At 49.2% G+C, this 25585-nt stretch overlaps 1 protein-coding gene across 2 annotated transcripts in view; it reads right to left on the reverse strand.

The window, feature by feature from the left end:
* The window catches only part of LOC149363523 (uncharacterized), a 481039-nt gene that overhangs the window by 256112 nt on the left and 199342 nt on the right, over positions 1 to 25585 (reverse strand). The window contains exon 2 of one of the 2 annotated variants that reach the window (XM_089573521.1): positions 24891 to 25246. In XM_089573521.1, the coding sequence (XP_089429647.1) occupies positions 24891 to 25246 (356 nt within the window). Of the gene's footprint in view, positions 1 to 24890; positions 25250 to 25585 lie in introns of both variants that reach the window. The other variant, XM_089573520.1, reaches the window with a different exon arrangement.

The raw sequence follows: 25585 nt of genomic DNA on the forward strand, positions 1-25585 counted from the left end.
GCAGTTTGGTTCGACCAAGGCGCCAAAGTATCCTCCTCTCTCTCTTGAGTCCCGCGATGTTTGTTTTAGCGCTTCGCGCGCGTTTCTGTGCGGTTTAGGACCTTCTATTTGATAGCTTACTTTTTGCTTCCCCCCCCCCCCCCCCCCTCCACCTCCTTTTCCTCTCTCCTACCGGCTCTTCCTGCACAGCTTTCGTCCTTTCCCTCGTATACCCCTGAGATGCTTCGCGAGCCTTCTGTTTGCTCTGGAAACTGCAATCTGCCTCGGCCGCTACGTCGACAGGAGAACGGGGGGGGGGTTGTGTCGGCTTGGGAGGAAGCTCCACTGCTGCCGGGTCAGGGGACATGCAGAATCTTGGGGTCAGCTTCGATCGGCGCGCACCCCGGACAAGTCCCCCCCTTTGATCGTGCACGGCGATGCTCATCTGGTATGCCTCGCTCTTCGAGCAGGACGATCTCGACCGAACGGACAGCAGTACACACACAGCAGGAGATTAGGTACAACGCAGGCAAAGTCGAGGACGGTCATCTAACCCGCTTTTTGATCTTCTAGTTGACGTTCCCCCTTTTCCAACTCCGAAACCTCCAGTTTCCCGCCAGCTCCTTACGATCAACGTCTTTTCTTTATATCTACATCTAATTTTTGTTTTCCTCTTAGAGGCGCGGGAAAAATGGCAAAGAAAAAACCCACGCGAGCAAAGTTTAACCTGTCGTCTCCGCGACATTACGCGCCTGTTTTTTTGTTTACTTTTTTTTCTAGTGACCCTGAGTCCGATTCCATACCTCGATATGCTCATACCAGGAACTCAGTCGCTCGAACTGCGAAATACTCTTCTTCCTTGTGGGTGGCAGAGAGCTCCCAGCAGCCATTCCGAAAACCCGCACTAACAAGACCGCGAATAAAACTAAAAGAAAAAAAAAAGAACGCGAGCACCAAAACCTGAAGGGGCAAGCAAGGCTCGCGTATTTCTTGAAGACTGCCTGCGCCCGTTGGGACAGCAGAAGCAGCCACGTAAGAAGCGGCAGGGACAGTCGCTTCTATATTTATGTGTGTGTTTCTTTTTTTTCCGGCTGGCCTCACGCTTGTCGGTGTGTAGCGAAATGCCACCGGACACTCGGAAGGAGAATGACCCGGGCACGGAAAGAGGCTGGGCGAGATATAAGGGGAAATAAAACCGCATTCGTGGAGGAGATATCGCGCCCAACGAGTCGCTGCGCTTCAGCGCTCGGTGCGTGGGATTCGCGATGACGCCAAATAGCGCGCGTCATCAAGATTCTACAAGCACACGGAAGCGAGCGGTGGCGGCTGTATAATCACTCAATTAAAAGGAATACACGCGGAATGCGACGATATCTGGCCGTATATACCGTGTTGAGCGTTCAGCTGGAGACTGGAAATACGCGGCACTTGGAGTTACGAGGCGTGTTTATCTTTTCTTTTTTTGTTTTTCGCTTCACGGAGGCTTATTCATTCGAGCTCCCCAAGCAATCTGACCGAGACAGCGGAAGAAACGAGTTGATATGTAAGGAGCGCGGGGCTTTCGTAAAAGCGTATACAGGTCAATCACCTCTTCAGATCGTTAAAGATTTGGTTTTAAACTTGGAGTGCGCGAAAACCAAGTTGCTACATTGCGAATCCAGAATTGCGGTGAAAACACGAAAATTGCTGGATGCGCTCTGCGATCTTGCTACAAATAGCCAATAATATCTGATTTATGCACTGTTCGCAGCTTCCAGAAACTTCGCTCCCGACTTAACCCTTATCCTTAGCCTCTGTAGCCAGTTAGTGCCTTAGCCCTTCTTGTATGTTGTTGTTGTCCTAGAGAAGATAATGGCGCGTACCCACAGCCGGGGATTGGCCAAGACACAGGGACAGGGAGCGACTGACAGGTGCTCAAAACGTTAAAAAAATTAAATAAAATGAAATGAAAAATATAAAGGTGATAATAATAATAATAATAATAATAATAATAATAATAATAATAATAATAATAATAATAATAATAATAATAATAATAATAATAATAATAATAATATGTAAATAAATTAAAAGTAACTGCCAGCCACATCCGTTTCACACTCCATTATAACCTTCCTGTTTCGGTGATTTCTCGATGCTTCTAGCAGCCGAGCATCATTACTCAAACGACCTCCTCTTCCTAATAACACTGCGTCCTTGGTGCTCTGCCCGATTGGTAACTTTTTTTTTTTACTTCAGAGAATGTAAATATAAGACGTGCCTGACTACCGCTATGCTCAAGCCATTCTTAAACAAGCAAAAAGCCCAGCCTCCAGGAAAATTCTTGCTTTCATGACCAACGACAGTAAAATGAAAGTCGGCTATCGCGGTCTGTCCTGTTTTATTAAAACCGCGCAGGCTTTGTGGATAGCTGAGCTTGCGCCAGCTAATCGCAAGTCAATACGAAAAAAAAAACACTTTTGGCACGCATAATAAGACCAGTAACTGGCTGGCGTGCAAGCTTTATTACCGATAGCTATCGTCACTGACCCACGGACGTCTGCCAATTAATAGCGTTCTATTACCACGTTCGAAGGCCATCGGGAATTTCAGGATGATTCGCAATACCCTTCGCGGATGCACTTTCTACAACTGCCATATCTCCACGCAGTGTTGATGAGGAATAGCGTGGAATGTCTAGTACGCTGGGGAGTGGTTAAAAATTCTCAGGAGGAGGAGGATATAGAAGAGGAAAGGCAGGGAGCTTAACCGAAAGAATAATCGGTTTGCTACCCTACACGGGGGAAAGGGGTGAGGGGATAAAAAAAAAGAAAGAGAAAGGAGAGTAACAGAAAATTGAAGTCACTATAAAACGTCACTGTTCGTTAAAGTCACAGCCTATCGTGCAGGTCAGAAGTTCTCAAGAAGCGGAGCAGTGCCTTGCAGGCCTTCTCCGCCGACGACCGCCGCGGCCAGTGGCCGAGAATCTTCATTTCCGTGAAAGGGCGCGGATCTAGGCGCTCCAGCGCACGGCTGAGAGACTGCCTTTCGGTGGTGTAGGCAGGGCAGTCACAAAGAATGTGGGTTATGGTCTCGTCATGCCCGCAGATGGAACATGCAGGACTATCAGCCATACCGATTAAGAATGAGTAGTAGTTGGTGAAAGCTACACCAAGCCAGAGGCGACACAGCAAAGTTTCTTCTCGTCGTGGTAGGCCTGATGGTAGCCGGAGCTTCAGATCTGGGTCCAAGGATTGTAAACGGGAATTGCAAAATTGGCCGGAATTCCACGCGGCAAGTGTGATGTCCCGCTCAAGTGCGCGAAGCGCTGAGGCAGCATATGAGTATCAAGCGTTAGCAATATTGAACGAATATTGAGTCATTAGACATTTTCGCTATATCAGGTACAAATTTCTCGTGATATCCGGACAAGAAGACAAATCATTTGACACTACTTCGAATGTCCTGCGTCAGTTAGTTCGGCCGCAATGGACGATTTGAAGTTCAACGAATCAACAGTTTGGAGAACCAAAGGTTGTCGGTGGGAATCCCTATGATGCGCTACGCTTTGATTCGACTAGTAACTTTATGCTCCGTAACGCGCTGAATCGTTTGATATCGCTCCGAACATTCTACGCCAATTAGGTAGTCCACAATCTGTGTACCAATGACACCACTCACTGGTCCCACTTGATTGACCTAGTGTTTCATATTAACGCGACCTTTAGTAATCCGAGTACTGGAGCTAACGCTCTTGAAAGTTTTAGCTGGAGTGCATTAGGTGCGCGGTGTTAGTGAGCGTGCTTCCCCCCGCGATGTCTGGACATTACGGACCCTTTGAACATTCTGTGCTGTGAATGATTTTGTGTGAACGGCGACAGCAGTCGCCGTCGTGTTCTTGTTTCATAGCTTGTTTGTACCGAGTGGCACTAGTCGCTGCCTTGTTGTTTTTGTCTTTGTGAGGGACTATGGTCCCTTTGTATGAATAATCAGTCCAATAAACTTCTCTTCGAGGTTAAACACTTTTTTTCAACAACCTGCTCGCGGGAACTGTGGCATGCTCATAACTTCTGGCGTCATGAAGTCAAGCTTCCTTGGACATGACTTTTGGTTGTGAGGCAAATGTGAAATATTGTAAGATACTGATATGAACCTTGCGGTGAGCAACAAAAGTGGTAGTGATTTCACGTTGTTTAACCGAGAAGACGTGCGAAAGCAGGTGTTCATTCTTCAATTATAGGGGAGACCTAAGCTCCACCTGAAGGGTATGACGCGATATCTTTAGTCGGTTAATACCCCTGTACGCTGAATTGGTAATTCCTACTTACGATTCATAGATGGCGCAGCGGTTAAGCGATGCGCCACTGCAATGGCAGGTGGCTATTTCTATCCCAGCCACCCGTCGGGATTGTGCGAGCCATGTTGCTCATCCCGAGCAACCTCGCGCGCACAAGACGACACGATTCTAGCTCGAGGTTGGCATGTCTGCAATAGTGCATTCGCGTTAAAACCTTGCTCTTCAAGCTTGTCCTGTGATCTCGACGAGTAGTTAAGGCTCCCATTGGAAACCAGCGAGGTGCGTTTTTGACAGTAATTGTGAGGCAACTGTGGAATATCGTAAGATACTGTTTTGAACACTATGATGGGAAGCTCAATTCTCGCGACTTGTAGCAAAATCTTGCTTTTAAAATGTGTCCCACACTTGCAATGAGTAGTTGGGACTGCAATTAAAAATCAACGGGGTGCGTTGTTTACGATAAATAGCGGCAAAATAGAAGCGTCCCAAGAAGGGATTCGCGGATATATTTATTGTTATGTCGCAATCTTACGATATGCGAAAACATTGCGTCCATAGAAAAAATGCACTTGTCCCTCAGAATTTCTCGGTATGTAAAAAGATTGAGGACATCTCCAATCATTTTTCGTTGTAAGCAAAAATGGACTGCGCGGCTTTCTGTGGCTCGCTTGTTCGACAGCTGAGAAAATCGGAGTTAAAACTAGAACATTTCTTTTTCCGGACACAGGATGAAAACTCATAGTGTCACTCGTGAAGTGTTTCGGGTTAAAAAATCGGAAAAGCATGGCGGTGTGGGCTAGCCCCAGAGACGAGCCTCAAAAAACAAAAAAAAGGAGTGAAGTTTTTGACGTTATCGTGTTTAGTTTGCGATAACGGCGGGAAGCGGTGACACTTGTATTTATTTTTTTCTTTCCTCGGTTGTAGAAGCTCTGTTTTTCATGATAATAGCCACTTTTTCATTAAAACGGGGTAATCAGTACATACACGCCAACATCAATCTGTCCGCATTTTTACACGGCATTCAATCCAGAACGTCTGCTATGTTCACCACACGGGCGCCCCCATAGATTTTTCACTACCAGCACAAACGACTTTCCTTCTGGCTGAAGTTGCACGAAGAGCATATACATTTGTTTCCCAACGGCGCCGCTGACAGAAAAAAATTAAAAAAAAAGAAGGTAAAAGAGGGGGGGGGGGGGGGGGGGGGGGCGACACCAAACGGCTGGCGTTCAAAGCCTTCCGCCTGTCGTGCGCGCGCGGCACTTCCTTAAGATTCCTGCATACTCGCCTCGCACCTCATCATCGCCACTCGGCCAAATGCCTCGTAAATTCCCTTCGCGCACGCGAGCCCGCTGCCCTCACTCGCGATGGCCATTCGGGTGTCCTTGCAGTTGCCTGTAGCACGCAACAGCTTCTGATATATTTCGCACTATGTATGTGGCGTCCAATCGCTCGCTGCCCGCTTAGTTTGTTTACGTTTTATCCTAAGCCTCGAACTACAAAACAGCGGCGATGGCATTCCGCGCCACATGGGAGACAGCGAGAGAGACGAAACGGTTATTTTTCAGTTCCTGCATGCCTCAGCACGCGGCGAACTAAGCTTTCTGGATTTAATTCTGTCCCATTCTAAAAACCTGCCATGTCGGCTAGTCAATCCTCTGTATAATGGCGCACCTCAGCGCTCCACCCAACAACAAAAGAAGAAAAATATGACTGGAATATAATCGGGATAGATTTACGATTGCTACCCGGCCTATAGAGGACTGTTGGTGTGCTCTGAAGCGAACAGAGAATTAGAATCAAGTTTTGAGAACAGTGCGACCGAGTTGCAAAAGTTTGGAGGGGACAGACGTTACGCACAGTGATCCGCATACAACCCTGGAGCACGTATTGGCAATACCAGAGGCTGCCAAAAGATGTGAGGGTTGGGGAACGGCTGCGCACTTGGTATAATGGGCACGCATGAGTGTTCCAGGGAAGCACATTGCAACGAGTCGTGTGGTATGCACAGTAACAGTATGTGCAAAACTTAATCCGTGGCACTACGTTCACTTCGCGATCACCTTGCCCGAGAGGCACGATTAGATGCGACCACCACGTGCGATAAAAAAATTTTTCCCTGTTTACTTTTCACATCGACGCTCGCCCGCCTACACGCCCTTAATCCCTACTATACGTCCGCCGCATGTATCACTATTTGGTCAGGTCTCTTCCGAATAAGAAGACGGCTTCAAATAATACAAGCGTGCATTCATACGCGACGCAAAGATGTCAGAAGGATGCGCATTACAACGCGAAGCCCAAAAAAAGGAAAATGCAAAAAGAAAACGAGAACTTTCAGTTTTCTTGCTTTCTTCATAATTGAAAAAAAAAATATGAACAAAACAAGAATGTCCATCATGTTCCCAAAACCAATGCAGTCAATAGAGGACATTTAGCCAGAAGAAATAAGGCGGCAGCATTACAGAAGCTTTCCAAAAGGTTTCCTATGTAGAAAAAAAGAAAGATATTCGTCTCTCGGGAGAGCAATTATTGCATCTTTTATAAACACCTAGCAAATATCGTCTAGCTTACCACAACGTAGATAAAGTCCTCGGGCAGTTATGACAGTGAGGCCGTCGACATAACAGGGGCACAGAGAGCAATTCTTAGCAAACTAATAGTTTATTATTGGCGCATTACATATAGCTCTGACGGCTGTTGCAACATAGAACAATAACTTACAACTAATTTGTGATTGTTCCATTACGTTCCACAAGTGACGTTGGAAAATACGATTTCCCAGAAAATGCGCAGTGTTAATAAAACAATTTTTCTTCGCAACAAGTTGACGGTACGACTACCCAACGAACTAAAAATAAATATAGCGCAACACCACCACATCAAAACAAGAACTGAGCCAACGATTAAAAACCGGTGAATACCTTCCATTCGTTGAACAGAGCTAGCGGAATCCACTTTGTTCAAACGTTAAGTTTTAATCGGAAATGGATACCCCGATTGTCCTGCAGTCCGTGATTAAACACGGGATCCCATAGAGTTAAGCAGCGCCTTCAAGAAGCGGTACGAAGCTGGCTGTGTGTGGAAGATGTCCGGAATACTATGCTTCAGCGAACAGCCTCCGACGAAACCGCACATAGCGACACGGTTTCTGAGACAGATTATACCAGTGAGGAAATAATGTTTGTAACCGGACGCAGCTTCCCTGCACTAACCTTCTTAACACGGGCCGTACTTTGTCAAACAGAAGCGCCCCCTCAAAGCACCACCTGACTCCAGAAGACAGCAGGTTCATAAATCCTGCATAAGTGGTTCGTGAAACGGCGTTAATGCTTTGATCGCTCTTCTTTCCCTTTATTTTTTCCTTTTTATTCGGTCAAATTTTTTCCGGGCACTCATAGCACCTTTCTTATGATGTTTCTTTGTACGCACCTGTAGTTCACGACCGTGGCCTTCGGACAACCTGTATCGAACTCCCTTTTCTTTTTCTTTCGCTCATATTTTTCCTATTTTTCTTTGCTTGGACCGGCGCCTATTACTCGGACTTATTTTCCCTAATGTCCTGTCGCATCTTGCTTCATGAAAAACCAGGTGCGGGCGCACCAGCGACAGATATCTATGATTTTCCCTTCAAGCAACGCAACGACCACCCAATTTTTTTCATTTTTTAAAGCGTGCCGAAAGGGGTACATACATTCCAACGCCGAGCTGCTTCCCCATCAATATTTTGCTAATGGTTAACTTCGTGACAAGTTCGCAAAAAAAAAATAGAATTAAGAACCGCGTCACCGGTAGATATACGTATATCCAGGAGTACCCGCTCCCCGCCAGAGGGACTCACTCGCATCGATTACACAGAAGGAGCACGACGTGCTAATTGCGAGAGACCTTCTAATGATTCTCAATTCCCGAGATTTTTCTCCGAGAGGGGGGGGGGGGGGGGGGGGGGGGGGGGGGTCAAAGGAGGGCGGGGAGAGAGAGAAAGCAGAGCAACCGCCACATTTAACATATACCCCACCGCGCGCGCGGGCTCGGATACACGGCGCCAGCGGTTCGTGTTTCGACGTGGGAAGTCGTCGCCTGAGTCTAATTAATGGGGCGCTTCTCTCTACTGCTGCTCGCACACAGCGCGCGAGGCGATACTCTAATTAACCGGAATGAAAATAAAACAAAAACAAAATAAACAGCAAGAAGAGACCAAGAGGTCTGTTCTTTAATTTGTACCACACCGTGTATAAGCAGGGAGAGGAAAAAAAAAAAAGAAGCCGAGCAGCGGCGAACGCGAGAAGAAGGTGAACGGCGTGTCTCCGTAATTCCAGCCCGCACCGAGAGCTAGCGCGGCGTTACCCGAAGCTATGTAGAGTATGTGGGCGCGGGGCCGATGCGATCGCCGCGATAAATACTGCCGTCGACAACTGCCTGCGGGCCTTTGCCACACTAGAGCTAGAGGTTACCTGAGTCTCGAGGGGGAAAACGGGGGAGGGAAGCGCAGATTGTAAACTTGTCCCCCTGAGGCTCAGCAGGCCTGTACGGGACAGTACTATACGTACTGGGGCTGAAAATAAATGAAAAAAAGTAAAACGCCTCTGCCTCCAGGCTTGACGCCAACTCCGTGTATTCCGAAGATGGCGGAATAAAGCAGAAAAAATAATGAGAGAACGACAAAAACTCTGCGCCGCTGCTGAAACGGGTGTTATTTTTTCTCGACGCTTCCTCGAAGGAAAGATGATTACCATTTTTGTTTACTGCGAACAGCGTGCGGTCAGATCGAGGAAAACAAGGAGCCGCCGCGGTGGCTCAGCGGTTATGATGCTCGGCTGCTGACCCAAAAGACGCGGGTTCGATCCCGGCCGCGGCGGCTAAATTTCTTTGGAGGAGAAATTCTAGAGGCCCGTGTACTGTGCGATGTCAGTGCACGTTAAAGAACCCCAGGTGGTCGAAATTTTCGGAGCCCTCCACTACGGCGTCTCTCATAGCCTTAGTCGCTTTGGGACGTTAAACCCCATAAACCAAACCAACCAAACCCAAACGAAGAACACTAGGAACCTAGGGGGATAATCTCGGACCAACGTGAGATTACAAACGCGGGGAAGGAGGGGGGTTGGGAGAATGCCCGCGGCTCCTAACAGAGACAGTTCTCGTGCTCTTTCAACTTTGCGCGCTTTAAACCCATCATTATGCATTTTTTAACGTGTATGTGATACTTTCCTGCAGTGGATGCATAATTTACTGGACAAGCCTCGCCGATACAAAAAAAAAAACACGAAAAGTGTCACTACCGAGCCTAGATATGCGGTACAGATTCAGCGTACAAAAAAAGTGCGCGGATTATCAGAGTTTCGGTTTTCCCACACAAGCCTACGCAAAAGCGACTCTCCCAATCGCAATAGAGGACTGGTTTTGGCGCGTGACCTGTCAACGACTCGCGAATGTGGACAGAAGAAAAAAAGCTACAGAATGCCTGGGCTTCAGCAGGCCGTTTAGGTTGCGTCGTTTTGGTTAGGGAGAGGTTGAATGTTCGCCGTTCTGGAGATATGTGTTAGCGATAACAAAACGCAGAGCTGTTTTTTCCGACCCTTCGCAGCCATCAAGTGCAGCAAAATCACCGGTCGAGGTTCCTTACAGAAAACATAAAATCTGGAGAGGACAACGAGACAGCGTGGCTTTTAAGAGACAGTAGGCGAGGAACACTGCTAACATTGTCATGGGAGATACTGCTTTGCAGCGTTACTGCACAATATAAACGTAATTCAATTAAGTCGAGGCGAGAAACGACGCTCAGAACGCGAAAAGCAGCACGCTTTGGCACAGGGTTTACAGGATCATGCTGTACACCTTGTAATATCAACCAATATTGAACCTTATCGCAGGTTTCTGTCGGATGCAAACGTGGCCGGCACTTACGACAGTCGAGGTTATTGCGTTTCGCCATCGGATATTGATTTCAAATGTCGAAATTATGCTCAGCTTTCGTGCATTTTTGCAAGTGGCGCAAATATTTCGCTCAAAATTAAGACGTACGATAGTCAAAAGTAGCCAAAAAGTCGTCAAGGCGCCAACGCAGAGCTTTAGCCTCTGCATCGCCTTGGAAAGTAGCCAATTAGGCGCAAAATAGCCGCCAACGGCAACACTGTACATAACTTTCTTCACTTGGAAACAGCCATCGCAGCGTTGAAGGACGGGAAAAACTTGCTGACAGGGCAGAACGCACAGCACACACCAGCAAGCCGTCAAATGCCACCATTTCGACAGTTTTAGCCATCCGTTATTCGTTTCACACGTTCCCTGCCCGCTGTAAAGGCATCTCTGGGCCCCTCCACGTTCCATCTAAAAGCTCGCCCACACGGCGCATTCCTGCTGCTGCCTCCCGGGATTTCCACTCCCCTTCTCACTTCGTTGTCTTAGTTATTCTCGCGGGCGAAAAGTAACGCTAGCAATAACAGCCTAGAGACAGGCACCGGGGATGGGAGAGGCTGGATGGAGCGGAAGGGGGGGAGCGAAAGACAGGGCGATTCAGGTTGTACTATTTATTTACTTCGCTCACGGCAGCGGCCTGCAGTCGCTGTGAGATAGTTTCGTCATCGAACATTCCGCCACACGTTCCTAACGCCGTCTTTCTGGTGGTTTTGTTTTTACGCTCTCCTACTTCGTCTCATTTCGGGCGCCCCGGGTTTTTCGTCGCCCACGGTGGACGGCCGGGGACACGTCCTCTGTGCACTTTCTGCCCCCTCCCCGTCCGCCTCCCTTTCTTTGTTCTTTCCGTTTAATTTCTTGCCTGTCTGGGTTGACTGCCCCCGCACTTGCATTTTCTCTTTTCATCGTAGATTTTATTTGTTTAGTTTCTTCTTGGCCCCAGTAAGGCGCACGTCCGGTGCTGTGGCGCGGTCTTCCCAGTATTGTCATTCCAACAAGCACCCACCAACGTCTCCCCCTCTGTCTTCGCACAGCCGCCTTCCCGTTCTTTCCCGAATTTTTTTTTGTTCCCTGGAGCTCCCGTTTTCTTGCTCGAAGTCGCACCCCGACACTTCTCCAACACTACCGCTGCTCCGCTGGATCCTTTCAGCAGATCGACGTGTTTGGAATGGCTCCTACTCCGCCACACGCGCCCATTGCTTCCCCTCTACCCACAACCTTTTTTCCCCTTTTTGCTTTCTTACCCAATGCGCTCCTTTTGATTCGATTGGTCTACCCACCGCCTCCGTGCTTCCCGTCTTCTTGTTCTTGGTCTCATTGTTTTTCCCGTCTGCCCCTGTGGGCGTTATTTCTTCAATCAGATGTCTATTCTGTTCCTTGTTGCCCCTAGTTCCAATTTCTCTCTTACTACTTTTCCCTAGGCCCGCGCTTTCCTTCACTCGGTGGCGCCTTTTTACGGCTACGGCGTTGCTCTCAGTTTGACGTCGCGCCGTCTCCTCTCGGATTCGATCTGCCTGCTATTCGATTCGATTCTCTTCCTCCCACAACGAAGGAAAGAAAAAAAAGCGGGAAAAAAGGATTAAAGAAACGCGCACAAAGACGTCACGGATGGGAGTTACAACGGAAAGACGAAAAGCAAGAGAGCTCTAGCAGAACAAAGCAAAGGCAGAATAAGGTTTCGTCGAGGAAAACAAAAAGCAAATAAAAACGAGACGCCGAAGACGACGACAGTGGCTAGGCAGGCCTCGGAACGGATGTCTAAAGACCAACCCCGAAAGGAAAACGAAGGGAGGCGCGAACAGTGACAATCTTTACGTGTCACGGCAAACTCTGCCACCCTGCCGCTGCGTGTGTGTTAGGTATTGTTTGCCTTCGCCGCTTGTGTGCCGACGTATTTCCCCGCATAGAAAAAGCAGCAGCACAAAGCAGCAGGCCTAAGTCGCCAACGCTCCGAGTCTGGTGTGTTTGCTCTTGCGATCCCCTACTTTCTCGTTCCTTACCGGCTTCTGTCTTTTATCGCCCTGTAAAAGAGAGTTTTCTTTTTTTTTTTTTCCTTATTTGCTTGCTTCGGAAGGACCGATACTCCCGCAGTTTGCTTCTCCGACTTTTTTCCCCCGTTTTTCTCTCTCGAAAAGACAACTCATCTGGGACGACTATCCGCTTCTCCGTGTGACAGAGTCGTAATTGCTTTCCAGAGTTCTCGTCTGTGTGTTGTGTGTTGTCGTGTGTGTATATTATGACATGCTTCTTCCTAATAAAAAATCAGTTGTAAGTTCAGCGCTGTGTGTGTCTTGTCTCCTTCTTGGTCTGTGTGTGTTTGCGCTGTTGAACCATCACTATGTATTTCTCGTCTTACTTGCGCGAATGTTCGCTGTTTCTTTTTTTTCTCTCCAGACTTAGTTTTAGGGTGGGTGTCCCTTTGATTTCTGCGGTGTTTAAGGAGGACAGGGATACCCGACAGCCTCTGTCATCTCTCCGGGGTTTTATAGAGTGCCACTGATTTTGAGAAACATATTGTCGAAACTTCTGAGTAGGTATAGGCTACTGGGAAGGAGAAGTACACCGGTTTCGTGTGTTTTGTTGCAGATTGAAGCGGTGCGTTGGAATTGTTAACGGGTGCAATATTTGAACATCTTAGAGCGTTGCCTGCCGTCGTAAAGGTTACTGCTTTTTTATTTGTACATGCACGTTGGGAGGAGGAAAAGCCGTTATTTACTCCGTCAAAGTAGATTGACCGACTGAGTGATTGATTGACTGATTGAAGTGAGTGAGTGAGTGAGTGAGTGAGTGAGTGAGTGAGTGAGTGAGTGAGTGAGTGAGTGAGTGAGTGAGTGAGTGAGTGAGTGAGTGAGTGAGTGAGTGAGTGAGTGAGTGAGTGAGTGAGTGAGTGAGTGAGTGAGTGAGTGAGTGAGTGAGTGAGCGAGCGCGACATAATACAATCAGAACAGACGACGATGTTACGACTAATAGGCATTCAAAGTGGACAAGAAAGGAAGGAAATTCTTTACAAGAAAACAAAACGAGCAATTACGTGTGACGAGGAACATCGGACAAACTTGCGCTCATCTGTAAAAGAAAATAGAACCAAGTTTCGCCCCTTAATTGGCCACAGTCGATTAACTAGTAGCGAATTCTTGACTCGGGGATTTTTCGCACGAAACTACAAAAAGAAAACGACATTTTACGCCACCTTCGAAACTGTTCAATATACCATACTCTTTCCCTGAATACGGCTTTACTGAAAGAAATATTAAGAAATACACATTCGCTCAAGTGGAGACCAAGATGGGATGCTTTTGCACAGGCCATAGAGAAGCGGCTCTATAAATAAAGAACAGTCGGTGCATAATTATCTACAAAGAATGGAGTTCCACTTCACAAATGTGCATTCCTGAGCCACAGCTTTCACCGCAGCATTAGAAAGCCAGAGGTGAAACAAACCTTTCGGAAGCGAAGGGAACGGCTACATGGGGAAGCATATACTTTCCTAAAATGCCTTCTGTTCGATTCAGCCAAATCGCCTACTTACTCTCACAATGCAGATGTGAGAGGTTTAATAACATGTTATATTCACACTTATCTTATTCGATTAGATATGTAACGCGTTTGGCAGCAAGATGGAACTATAAAAGCGGCTTTTCTCTTCTTCAAATAAAATCTTGCAGTGGCGGGACGTTTACGCCAGACGAGTGTGCTGCCTCGTTAATTGAGGGGCCCCTTAATGAACATGTCAGTGGTAGACTTAGAAATGCATTAGAAATGAGCGCAACCCTCTGAAGACATCGTATAAAGAAACATAATAAAGAGGCAAGAAGGAAATAAAACAGCATCATTGCAGTTTGTCCAAGATGTCCGAAGTTGTACAAATTGTAGTTTTCTTTAAAAAATGTAATTCCCATGCATTTCTTTCGCCCCCAGTTACAATTAGATTCCTAAAACCGTATGCTCCCCAATGTGCTCCAAAATGGGCTAATTTGAAAAGTACAAAATTTTGTTCCACGTCTTTTTAACGAAATTTGAATAGCATAGTGGGGCAGCTTTTAGTGTTGTCTCCTCAGCCTCAAAATCCGCAGCAAGAACCGTGTGCTTTTGAAAAGTCCGTGCAGGCTAGAGCAACTCAAGAGTTCGAAACTGACCTGCAGCGCTCCATAGCTCATACCGTCATAGCCCGGGAGACGCCCATAGCACTGGAGACACAAATATGCTACATTTGTTGCGCTATTCGTAATAAGCATTTCCGCTCTTTTCCTACCACCCTCCAGGCAGGACTACTTCCTTATTTCCTACTACTACTTCCTAAGATGTAAGACTAAATGTTAACGGAAACACAGCTGCATACCAGCGATTCTCCGTCGGCACCATTTTGTGAAGCGCCGCTCCAGCTCTCCGAGTCAGAAACGAGTAAATGGCAGTAACTAAAACAGTCGGCTCAAGCGACCAATGGTTACTAAAGCAAATGAAAGCTACGCGTGCTACGCGTACTCGGTCTCTAAATGAGGCCGACTGGTTGACCGTCAAGGAACTAACGACTGCGGGCCAGCCAATTCGTCCCAACAGGACAAACCCGCTCTCCTCTCTCTGAATATTTCTTTTTATTTATTAGAGTGTTGCGCTGACTGCTTCTTGCAGTTGCTATAGCATTTCCTCATTCATGGCTCAAGTAATCAGGAATGCAATAACCCTCCCGTCTAGAGCTGCATCTAGAGCCTGTGAGGTACTTAAAATATATAAATGAATAAATAGTTCTCGCTACCGGTGGTTATTAGAGCAACTACAAGCTATGCGTGCTATGCGCAGTTAGTCTCTGAAGTGCGACCAATGGTTGATTGCTGAGGAACTAACGGCTGTGAGCAAGGCTGTTTCTGCCCACAGGACGAATACTCCTCTCCCTGCCTCCTATCTTCTTTATTTTCTTTTCTGTTAGAGCGCGCAGTATAAACACCAGGAGGTCGCGTATTAAACAAGATATACCAATTCTCTCTACCCCTGCCGCATATTAAGGCAGGCTTCTTCGCCCCCTCTGCCTTTCCGCAGGCTTGGGTTCCGGTCGTGCCCGGCGCATCTCCGCAACCGCGTGCCGTGGCAGCATCGGAGCGTGAAGGCGATTATTAATCTCGCTTCATCGGAGCTGCGCCGAGGTGTTAACGGCGGGCACTGAGCCGCCGCCGCCGCATCGGCAGCTTGCGCGCGCGAACCGAAAGAAAGAAATTAAATACATAAACGGAGGAGCCAGGTTTGCTGGGCGCGCGGTCGCCGGAAAGGTGAGATGATTATCGGCGTGCTGACCTCCGCTCCCCCCCTCTTTCTTTCGGGGGGACGCGATGCTGAGTCATGCAAGAAGTGTGAATCTTTCCCCAAGCCCGCCTGGCTACGCGCGCTGCTCACGCCACATTTAGCACGCCGGCGTTCCGCATTATCTGCCGGGTGCAAAAGGGTTATCTTCATCAGCTTTGTTTTTCTGCACTCACTCCCTCTGGGGCATCAAAACAGGGTCAGTTTGTGCATTATACTTCTTTTATTCACTTTCTGTCTATCTCCTTCTTCGTTCCTCTCTACTTATCAATCCTTTCTTTGCATGCATTGTTAATCAAGGAAGCGCTCGGCAGGTTTTGACGAACCTATTTAATGAGACCGAAGGGATCTGCGTGGCATATCCCAACGATTCTTTTCCGGATGCATTACGCGGTACTGGCCAGGTGTATGAGCGGCTGTGGCGTTATGCTACTGAGCACGAGCGCTCGGGTTCGCTTCCCTGTCGTGAAAAGCATGCTTCGAGCTCAACGATGTAATTAGCTCAATCGAACGCAGCACAAAACCCATGCAGAGAGCAGATAACACCCATATAGTTCATTACGACCTTATGGCCGGGTAATCATTTCTCTCTGGCGCCAGTTTTACGACAGCGGCGTAAAATAGTGTCCCCGCCCTTAATACCCCGTAATCCCCCTTAATCCCAGCACTCAACACCTCGCACCAGAAAAGTATACAGCAGCTGTATCTTACCGGTACTCCCCTATGGGGCAGAAACATGGAGGCTAGCGAAGAAGGTTCACCTTAAGTTAAGGACAACGCAGCGAGCTATGGAAATAAAAAAAAAATGTTAGGTCTAACGTTAAGAGATCGCAAGCGGGCGGAGTGGGTGAGAGAAGAAACGCGGGTTAATGACATCCTAGTCGAAATCAAGGGGAAGAAATGGGCTTGGGCAGGGCATGTAATGCGAAGACAAGATAACCGCTGGTCCTTAAGGTGGTTTGGTTTGGTTTATGGAGTTCAACATCTCAAAGCGACTCAGGCTATGACAGACGCCGAAGTGAAGGGCTCCGGAAATTTCGACCACCTGAAGTTCTTTAACGTGCACTGATATCGCACAGTACACGGGCCTCTAGAATTTCGCCTCCATCCAAATTCAACCGCCGCGGCCGTGATCGAAACCCGCGTCTTTCGGGACAGCAACCGAGCACAGTAACCACTGTGCCACCGCGGCGGCGCTGGTCCATAAGGGTAACGGAGTAAATTCCAAGAGAAAGCAAGCGTAGCAGGGGGTGGCAGAAAGTTAGGCGTGTGGATGAGATTAAGAAGTTTTCGCTGATATGGTGGCCGCAACCGGCAAAGGATGGGGTTAATTGAAGAGACATGAGAGAGGCATTGAATTGCTCTTCAGTGGGCTTAGTCAGGCTGATGATGATGATGAATAACAGCAAGAGCATTGATGCCAGGTCTTCCAACCATGCGCTCCTTCAAATAAGAGATCCCTTCCACGTCACGTCGAACCCCCCAACATAGAAACAAGAGGCTGCGTAGCTCGCCTGGCGTAAGGACGTCAGGCATTCCGGTATTGCGATGCAAATCAAAGGACAACAACAACAAAAAAAGAAAATGTGCAAGATACAAAAGCAGGCGGAGAAGACAGCAGGTGCCGGGTTGAGGGCGGACTCCAAGGGTGTTCCGGGCGCGGTCTCGGTTTTCGCGCAGCCGCTCACACGCGCACATCGCCGCCGTCGGCCGCGCATATTTACACCCCACGTGCGTGCCTGCGGCGAGCGTCTGGAGCTCGCGCACGGCGTCGTCTCCGCTTACGACTTCCTCGTGCGCTCGAACCACCAACCTGACACGTCGGTCCCTATCCGCGGGAAAAGAGCGCCCGCACCTTTCGCAAGACGCGCGCAGCCGTTGGACGAGTTAGCCTATAGCCGCATGCGCCTCAGCGTCGGCGACGTCCATCCCCCCCTCCTCACCAACCTTCTCACTTTTCTCTATCTCCGCGTACACAGAGTTATGCCCTGTATTAGCATAGGAGAGACCGGGAGGGCGCCAGCAGACACGTCCTCATGTGGTACGAAAGGGCATTGTGTTCGGTGCGACCGTCGTCCCGCCAAGGACATGCGGGAGTGTGTTTGTTCATTCGTCTGGGTTGCCTCCTCTTACCCTCCACCCAGAGCTAACCCTAACTACGACGTGTGTGACTAAGAAGGCGATGCGTAGACCACGCTGGTACCCCTGACACGCTATCTCAAATCCGTTCGCTATTGCCTGTGCTGCAGCGTAGACGCAAGCGAGTCATGCCTAGCCTGCGTACAACGCTTTTCCCTTGTACGCACAGCGGCAACTTGAGTGTGACTCCTCGAAGCGTTCAATCAGCCTTCACGCAGAAAAAATTCCCGCTGTGATGTTCACAGTATTTTGGTAATGAGGACCCATTATTTGCAAGACGGTTTGCAATCAGCGCATCAACTGGATGACGTACTCTATCCGCGGTGTTGTCACTCTTTAGAAGCGGAGTATGCAAAGAAAACAAACAAATCAGTGTCCACACGAAATCTCCGGCGGGGCAGTCTACCGCCAACAGCGCCCTTATACGAACAGGCCCGCGGTGCGCAGGTCGTAATCGCCGCAAGGAAAGACAGAGCTGTAGTTCGTTACTGCGACAAGAACAGTGATTTACGACACTCCCTTATTAGTCGCTTATAAAGCTACCGAACCAGGGAGCTAATCACAATTAAGGAGTAATGTAACCCGTCATTGGAGCAAGGCGCGCACGCGTTTAAAAACGAATAAATAAAGACAAGAGTCAGGAGGCATTCCTCATCAATCTCTTTCTCTCTCGGACCGCTTTTAAACGCCACACGCGCGCAGCTAATAAAACGAGCCTCCGCGGAAAAAAAAAGAACAAAGAAAAGAGAAACGCGTGTAGAATGTAAATGCGCGCCACGACGCTTGTCGTATAATGGTACGCGGTGGCGCATATATAGAGAATTCAAAGACGCTCGAGAAGGAAAACTCGCAACTGCAGGCACAAATAAAACTGGTCGCGTGCTCGCGCTCTTTCAAGAGGCGCTCCTCTAATGAGAGGCCAATTATACGATTCCGAGCGACACTGGGCGCTCTTCGATCACGCCAGGCCACTCCTTCCTTCCCCGGGACGCCCGCTTCATTTACTTCCATTCCATCCCCGTGAACGTACTCCGGCTTTCTTTTTATTTGTTTGCTGCTGATTCTTTGTCGAGCGATATTTTTTATTCCATAGGTCGTCGCCGGTCGGTCGTCCTCTGCAGTTTCTTTCGCTCCCGGCTCCGACTCGGCAGAAACGTCATATTTGCTCCAAAAAAAGCGCCTACGTTCTTCTTTCTTTATGCGTTAGCCCAGGTGGGTTCAAAATGTAAGCCTGTAATTAACCGCTGCCCGATGCGGTAGTTTACGAAGTCGACGTTGTGGAATCGGGGACGTGCCTTCCGGGGCGCGTGTTTCAGGTTACCCCTATATACGGGGTCCTGTTTGGCGCTTTTTAGTGCGCAGATATAGTTCTTAATTGCGCTCTCCCGCCCGGCTATAGGGGTGATGGAGTAACCACCGCACGCTGATAGGATACTCAGTTTCCGTGAAGTGACAAAATTTTAAGCCTTTTGCGTGGACAGTGATGAAGAGGTGGCCAGCACTTCCTGGTCGGCATTTCCTCAAGTTAATTCCGTGCCGTTATACCGATGCCGTGATAGGTAAGGCATTCGCGAGCTCCACACCACGGTCAAGCAGTAGCATAACCACATAGGCTACGTGTAAATGAAACAATAGCAGAGAGCTTCAGTCAAAACACTGATTTCTTCGCACCCTGCGACTAGCCCACTAATACCCAATGTGGACGCCTCCATGCCTTCTTACACTCCTAATAAACAGTACAAAACAACAGTAACAAAAAAATCCCTCACGTTAGTAGTCCCCATATTTTTTTAACGCGTTGCAATGTATCAAGAACGTTGTGTTATGATCAAACGCTGGCATGCATGAGCACGCTTCGTGATCCCCCCCCCCCCCCCCAAGGGCACTCGTATATAATTCAGCTGTGTCTCAGAAACAAGAAAGTATCGAAATTCAAATTTCTTATAAGCGATAATTGCGCCGTAATGAATAGCAAAAGATCAAACAAAAATCTGAGGGAAATGAAAATTAGATAGGTAAGTTCTCGTTTTTATGAATATCGTGCCAAGAAAGTTTCGTACGTGCTCTGTACATGACACGTGTCATCTGTCACGTGTAATAAGCTCACAGCTATAGCGCCAAGCCAGCCTACGAGGCTGCAAGCCCGGTTGAACTATTGTTCCCGCAAGTGAACCTAACCAACGTACCGGGTTACCAACGTCGATGTGTTTACAAGCCTGCGAGAAGTCTGCCGCAAGTCTTAATCAAGCGCGCAAAGCCGGTGCCGCCGATGCGCCGAGGTGAGGCAGCGCCATCTATAGGTGGCTTTGGGCGAGGGGCCCGGCTGACGTCTGCCAACTCTTAGTAGATGTCTCAATCACAGCCGTCTGCTCGCAAGTTAGAGCAGCCCGACGGGCAACCCCACCTCAACGCCCACTCTAATTTGCACACTGATCACGGGCGCTCAGATACCTTGATCAAATGATCAAATAGGCCCCATTCTCCAGGGCCCGTACTCCTCGGCTCACGTAGGTAACATTACCATTAACCAGCAGGTTGAGTAAACAGCACGTGAACGCAAGATCCTTCTGCTACGACATGGCACGTAAAGGCCATCCGCTTACGTTCTATAAACTTCGTTTTACAGCTCTTGGCACGGAGAACCTTGCCGTCTACTGGAGATCTCCTCGATTTTACGAAACTGCGGATTTTCCGAATTTTCAGGCAGTTCCCTCCACACACACATAAAAAGAAAACACGAAAAATAAGCTTAGAAACAGGATAGCATCGGCTTCTAGACACCCCTTCAATGAATGGCAAACAAGCCCAGCCGCCGAGTCAGAACACAACCTCAACTACAGCGCATCTCACGCGCTATCTCGTTAAACTCGGCCCACTGGCAAAAGGAAATGGGGAAACGCAAAAGGGCTTCTTCACCCCCAGTCGTTCCGGCCTTTATGCCGGTGCGCTCAGTCAGAACACGCCGCATAGACTGCGGAGAGGAAAACAAGGAGGACCGCATTATCACGCTTTGGAGAGCAGCGCCAGTGCGCGCGAGGGGCTCTGTATACATAAAAAAGAGCAACAAAAGAGAACAAAAACAACGTCACGCTTAATTTGCAGTCAGTCTGTCCGCGCCAGGAAGACGGGGAGAAGGAGCGGTCCCCGTATCGACCGGCCTCATCGATTCGCGTGAGGCTGGCACTCCGTCTCGCGCCGACGCCGCACCTGGGGCCTCCCCCACCGCCCCAGACGCCGAAAGGTGCGCCCTTTCTCGGCAGGCGCAACGCTAATAGCGCCGCAACAACAGCTCCCGCCCCCGGTCGCCGCCGTCGCATTCAAAGTGCGCCCTCGCAGCCTGGCTCCGTGCTCGGACTGCTCCCTCAAGCAGTCAGCTCATCTGGCCCGAGTCCTAATGCACTTGTTATGCATGCACGGAGTTCGCGTTTCCTTATCCCCCCCCCCCCCCCCCCCCCATTTCCACGTCTCCCCGCCCTCCGTCCGCTACTGTTTTGTTTCGCCGTGCGATATTAGTGTTGTTGTTGTTTCCATTGCTCCACGGTGCGCATCGCGTGCGATACCGTGATGAGGCTGGGTGCGTGCGTAGGTATGTATACGGTCCATTTCACGCAGTCTGCAGGGTGGAGGAGAGCGGCGAAAATGTGGAGCTGAAGATGGAGGGTTTGTGATTGTTCTCAGAGTTCGCTTACATCGTTTTGTACACGTGTAAGCGTTCGCTTATATATCCTCTCATTTGCTAATGACTAGCGGGGGATATCTTTTAAGGGACACTCCTCGCGCGCGCTCTAGATCGAGCGTGAAGATACGATAAGCATTGAAGCGATAGAGACGTGTGCTTACTGGGAACCGATATAGACACTCGAATGGAGCGGTGTTTGCTGAGCTGTGGTTACCTGTTGCAGTGTAGATTTCAGCGGAGTGGCGGGGAAACTGAAATGGTTGGCGATCTGCTTAGGCGCGTTTGCAACCGTCGGTCAACGCAACTAGAACGCGTTAGCTCAGCCACAGTTCGCGGCACCTAGGTGTGGCGATATAGGATCTGTCTGTCTTGGGTGTGGAAGACGAGCTTAAGCTTACGGCTATACAGCTTCTGTCAGACTTCACTGGTGTGATTAACGCACTCTAAGTGGGCGTTAACATGTTTATCATCCTAACATTGAACTGTTAGACCCGTATTTCTTTGTACATCGGAGTGCACATTGAACACATCGGACCGCAACGAGAACTATACCAAGCGCTACGCTTAATGCGTATGCGCATGTCTCCGCTTTGGTGCGCAAGAAGCCGAACTCCACTGCCTGCCCAGCGAGGTCGCAGCAAATTGGGCGATCAAAGCCTACAGAAGAAACGGTTTTTCAGAAAGGGTTGCGGAGTTATAGCAACATGGAGATGTTCAAGATTTAACTGAGTCCTCTTGGTTCCTTACAAAAAAAGTTTTAGACAGTCTACAGAGTGTCTATAGACTTCTGTCTATAAAGTCTATAGACTGTCTATAGAAAAATCCCAGAGAACAGTCTCTAGATAATACAAATGTCATAGACACTCTATAGTCAATCTATAGATTTATGGCCATACACTTTTAGTAGCCTTTTATCTATAGACAGTCTATAGACTATGAATAGACAAAAATCAATATGTGTAGGAAGTCAATAGAGTCAATAAGAAGTCTATAAACTCTCTATAGACCGTTTTCATAAGGGATATAGAACCCTTCCAACGAACTTTCGGAAGTGGCTTGTCTCTGTAGTAAGTCGCTACAGTTACATGATAACCGGAGGCAAGTACTTCTTCTTCTGATGTGTTGCGGTGACTTTCATGCAGGCACGCAGCCAGGCGGGCTGGGATAGCGTGAGGGAGGCCGAGGGTGCCTGCCTCCCACTGTAAAATCAAGCCCTCACCCAACCCCATCTCCCCGCGCCTTTGATACAATGTAGCACTTTGCCCCCACCCCTCCTCCAATGGCATGTCTGGCGTCAGGACATCCGCTGCTAAATATGTTAAAAAAAGAAACACGTGGAGAGACGAGAAAGAGCTCGGATTAATCAATGAGGTCGTGAGTAAAGCCATTCGCTGGTTTGATACTCGCACGTCGTATTTTCCACCCGCCGACACTACGGCTCCAAGCACAGGTGGGTTTGGTTTGGTTTGGTTTACGGGGTTTAACGTCCCAAAGCGACTCAGGCTATCAGAGACGCCGTGAAGGGCTCCGGAAATTTCGACCACCTGGGGTTCTTTAACGTGCACTGACATCGCACAGTACACGGGCCTCTAGAATTTCTCCTCCAAAGAAATTCAACCGCCGCGGCCGGGATCGAACCCGCGCCTTTCGGGTCAGCAGCCGAGCACCATAACCACTGAGCCACCGCGGCGGCTACAGGTGGGTCCATATCAAACATGTATCCAAGGAGCCTGTACGGTCCTTACCTTCCTTAATTTTTCTTTCCGTCTCCCGCTCCAACAAAGCGAGGTTCAGTTTTGACGAAAAGTAAGCGCACAAGAAGACGGGGACAAGCGGGAGAGAGGCAGGGCCAACCGCTAGTCCCCGTCTTCTTGTGCGCTTACTTTTAGCAAAAATCATGAGCAATCAACTAGCCCAAGAAACAACCTTGTTGAGGTTCATTTGTTTACCCAGAGTGAGAAAGTTACCCCCCCCCCTCCCCTCCCCTCCTTTCCTACCCTCATAACCTCATTTTTTCTCCATTCTTATACGTGTAGAACCTACGTATCGAAGTCCGAAACTATGGTTGGTTCCAAAAGTGGGGAAGCTGTCGCGCCGCTTGCGGGCACACTGATGAGCTGCCCAGCTCTGCTCATGTCACAGTTATCACGAACAAAGATTTAAAAGCTGCTAGCCGTCACTCGTACGTCTTTTTTTTTTTTCAGTCCTCAGTTTTTCACGCTCCTTGTCGGCTATTACCGCCGTTTCTTCTCCGCAGACCAAAATTAAAAATTGGCAATGGTTTAGCTCTGGTTAAACCTGGAGGATAGCGAAAGCAGCGAAAAGAAAGAGGCGATGGAGAGCGCGCGGCAGCGGCGGCGGCCCCGGCACGCTAGCTATGCGCAGCTTCTGCGCATGCGCAACTGGTGAGCGTGGCGGCGGCACTTCTGAGTCACCCGCGCAGCGACGGCAGCGGTGCGCCCGCTGTGCGCCGTGTGACCTCGCTGCTCTTCGCGCATGCTCAGTATGGCCTTTCCTCCGCTCCGCGAAATGGCTCGGCGACTCGCGTAGTGTTGCTTTCGCAACAAAACGCAGAGCATTACCCGCAGCGCACGGGGAGTGATCAGAGCTAGCTGCTGGCGCGCCGGATGACGTCACGCATGACTGCCATTGCCATGACTGTCATTGCCATGACTGCCATTGCCGCTGAGCTGCACTGAACAAACACTCCTATACCCATTTAATTTTTGTGGCCTGAGGCAATAAACATTGTTCAAAAGCATGTACAAGATATCCGCATTCGCCAATGAATGATTGGGCAGGTTCTTGGCTGAGAGAAAGTGTACTCGGCATCATGGTTAAGCCCTCCAGTTAGAATTAGATTCTCTAAGTTCGCCTTCACCGGGGGCTGGAGATAAGGGTTGATAACCGTACGGGGTGGTCGTGCCTGGGCCGGCAGCTTTTTATGTATGCTTTTAGTTGTCTGTCATTTAGCTTTGGAACGTGATATGCAGACGGACGACGACGAGGTTCCGGAAAAACGTCCCCAGAAAAAAAGTGCCCGGTTAAAAAGTCCCCAGAAATAATGCATTGGCTTAGAAGTGACTAAAGAACGAACAGATTCCGGGCGTTAATAACTTCGATGGTGCTGAGACAAACGTAACAGCTGTCATCGAAAACCCTGAGGGGTCTCGAACTGAGCGGCGATCAGTGTCACAATCACTCTTGAAGTTTTTAGAGGACGCTACCCTTATGGAACAGTGGTAGAGCCACAATCATTTAAATAACTGACACAGGCGTAGCAATTGCCTACAGGTTGCTTCAAGTCTAATTCCCCACGAATTCAACATTTGGGTGATTTTTTCGCTTGAGGACTTTTTTCCTAGAAAGCGTTTCCTCAGGGGATATTGCTTCCGAGGACGTTTTTTCCTATGCTCCTGACAACGATGACACCATCTACGTGAAACTGAGGGAACTAGGCTAATACAGCAAAAGTTCTGCAAGAAGTTAGAGAGAACTACCAATAAATGACAACGCAGCTCACAGATGGCGCCACCGTCCGCTCCGCAGATCGTGTCCAGGTGTAGTTTCGTGCAACTATACCGCGATTGAAGCCGTACAGGGCGCTCTCACCTGTCTGCTAGGGAGTGCTTTCGTTGCGCCGCTTCCATAGCGTTGAAGGCGGAGCCGAGGAGGATGGGCGACTGATGATGCTGCTGCTGCGACTGCCGGGCGGCGAGCAGGGCGGCCCCGGCGTTCAGCGAGGCCAGCAGCGAGGCGGGAGACGACGCGGCCGCCGCCGCCGCTGAGACTGCTGCCGCTGCCTGCTGGTGGTGCTGGTGGGCCGCGAGAGGGGCGCCCTCGGTGTCACAGTCGGCCCCGGAGGCAGCGGACAGGCCATCCGCGGGGCTCTGGCCCGCCCGCTTGGCCGCCGCGTCGCCCGGGAGACGATCGCCGCGGAGGCCTCCGCCGCTGCTGCCCAAGGACTGCTGCTGCCCAGAGAAAGTGAAGAAAAGAAGGGAAAAGAAGAATTCAGGCTTAGCCTCTCTTTCAAAGCCACTAAGCGAACGCGAAGCGTGTATCCATCTTACAGCGAGAACTGTCTCTAGAACATTTTAGCACCGGAGCTGCGTCTCCCTATCCGGTGTGGTCTGCTCAGCCCAAGATGGCGCTGCAAGTCTGCTTAGCCTAGCTTAACCACAGATGGAGCTGCCGCATTCTTCGTCCCCTTAATCCGAGATTGCCATGGTGTAGACAATGCTTAGCCGCGAGGTGATGCTGCTTAACTGTTACAGAACCAATTGTGTTGCTGAGTTACAAGCGACACT

Source organism: Amblyomma mixtum, chromosome 2, assembly GCF_055824585.1.
Source record: "Amblyomma mixtum isolate Tamu chromosome 2, ASM5582458v1, whole genome shotgun sequence".
Classification (NCBI taxonomy): domain Eukaryota; kingdom Metazoa; phylum Arthropoda; class Arachnida; order Ixodida; family Ixodidae; genus Amblyomma; species Amblyomma mixtum.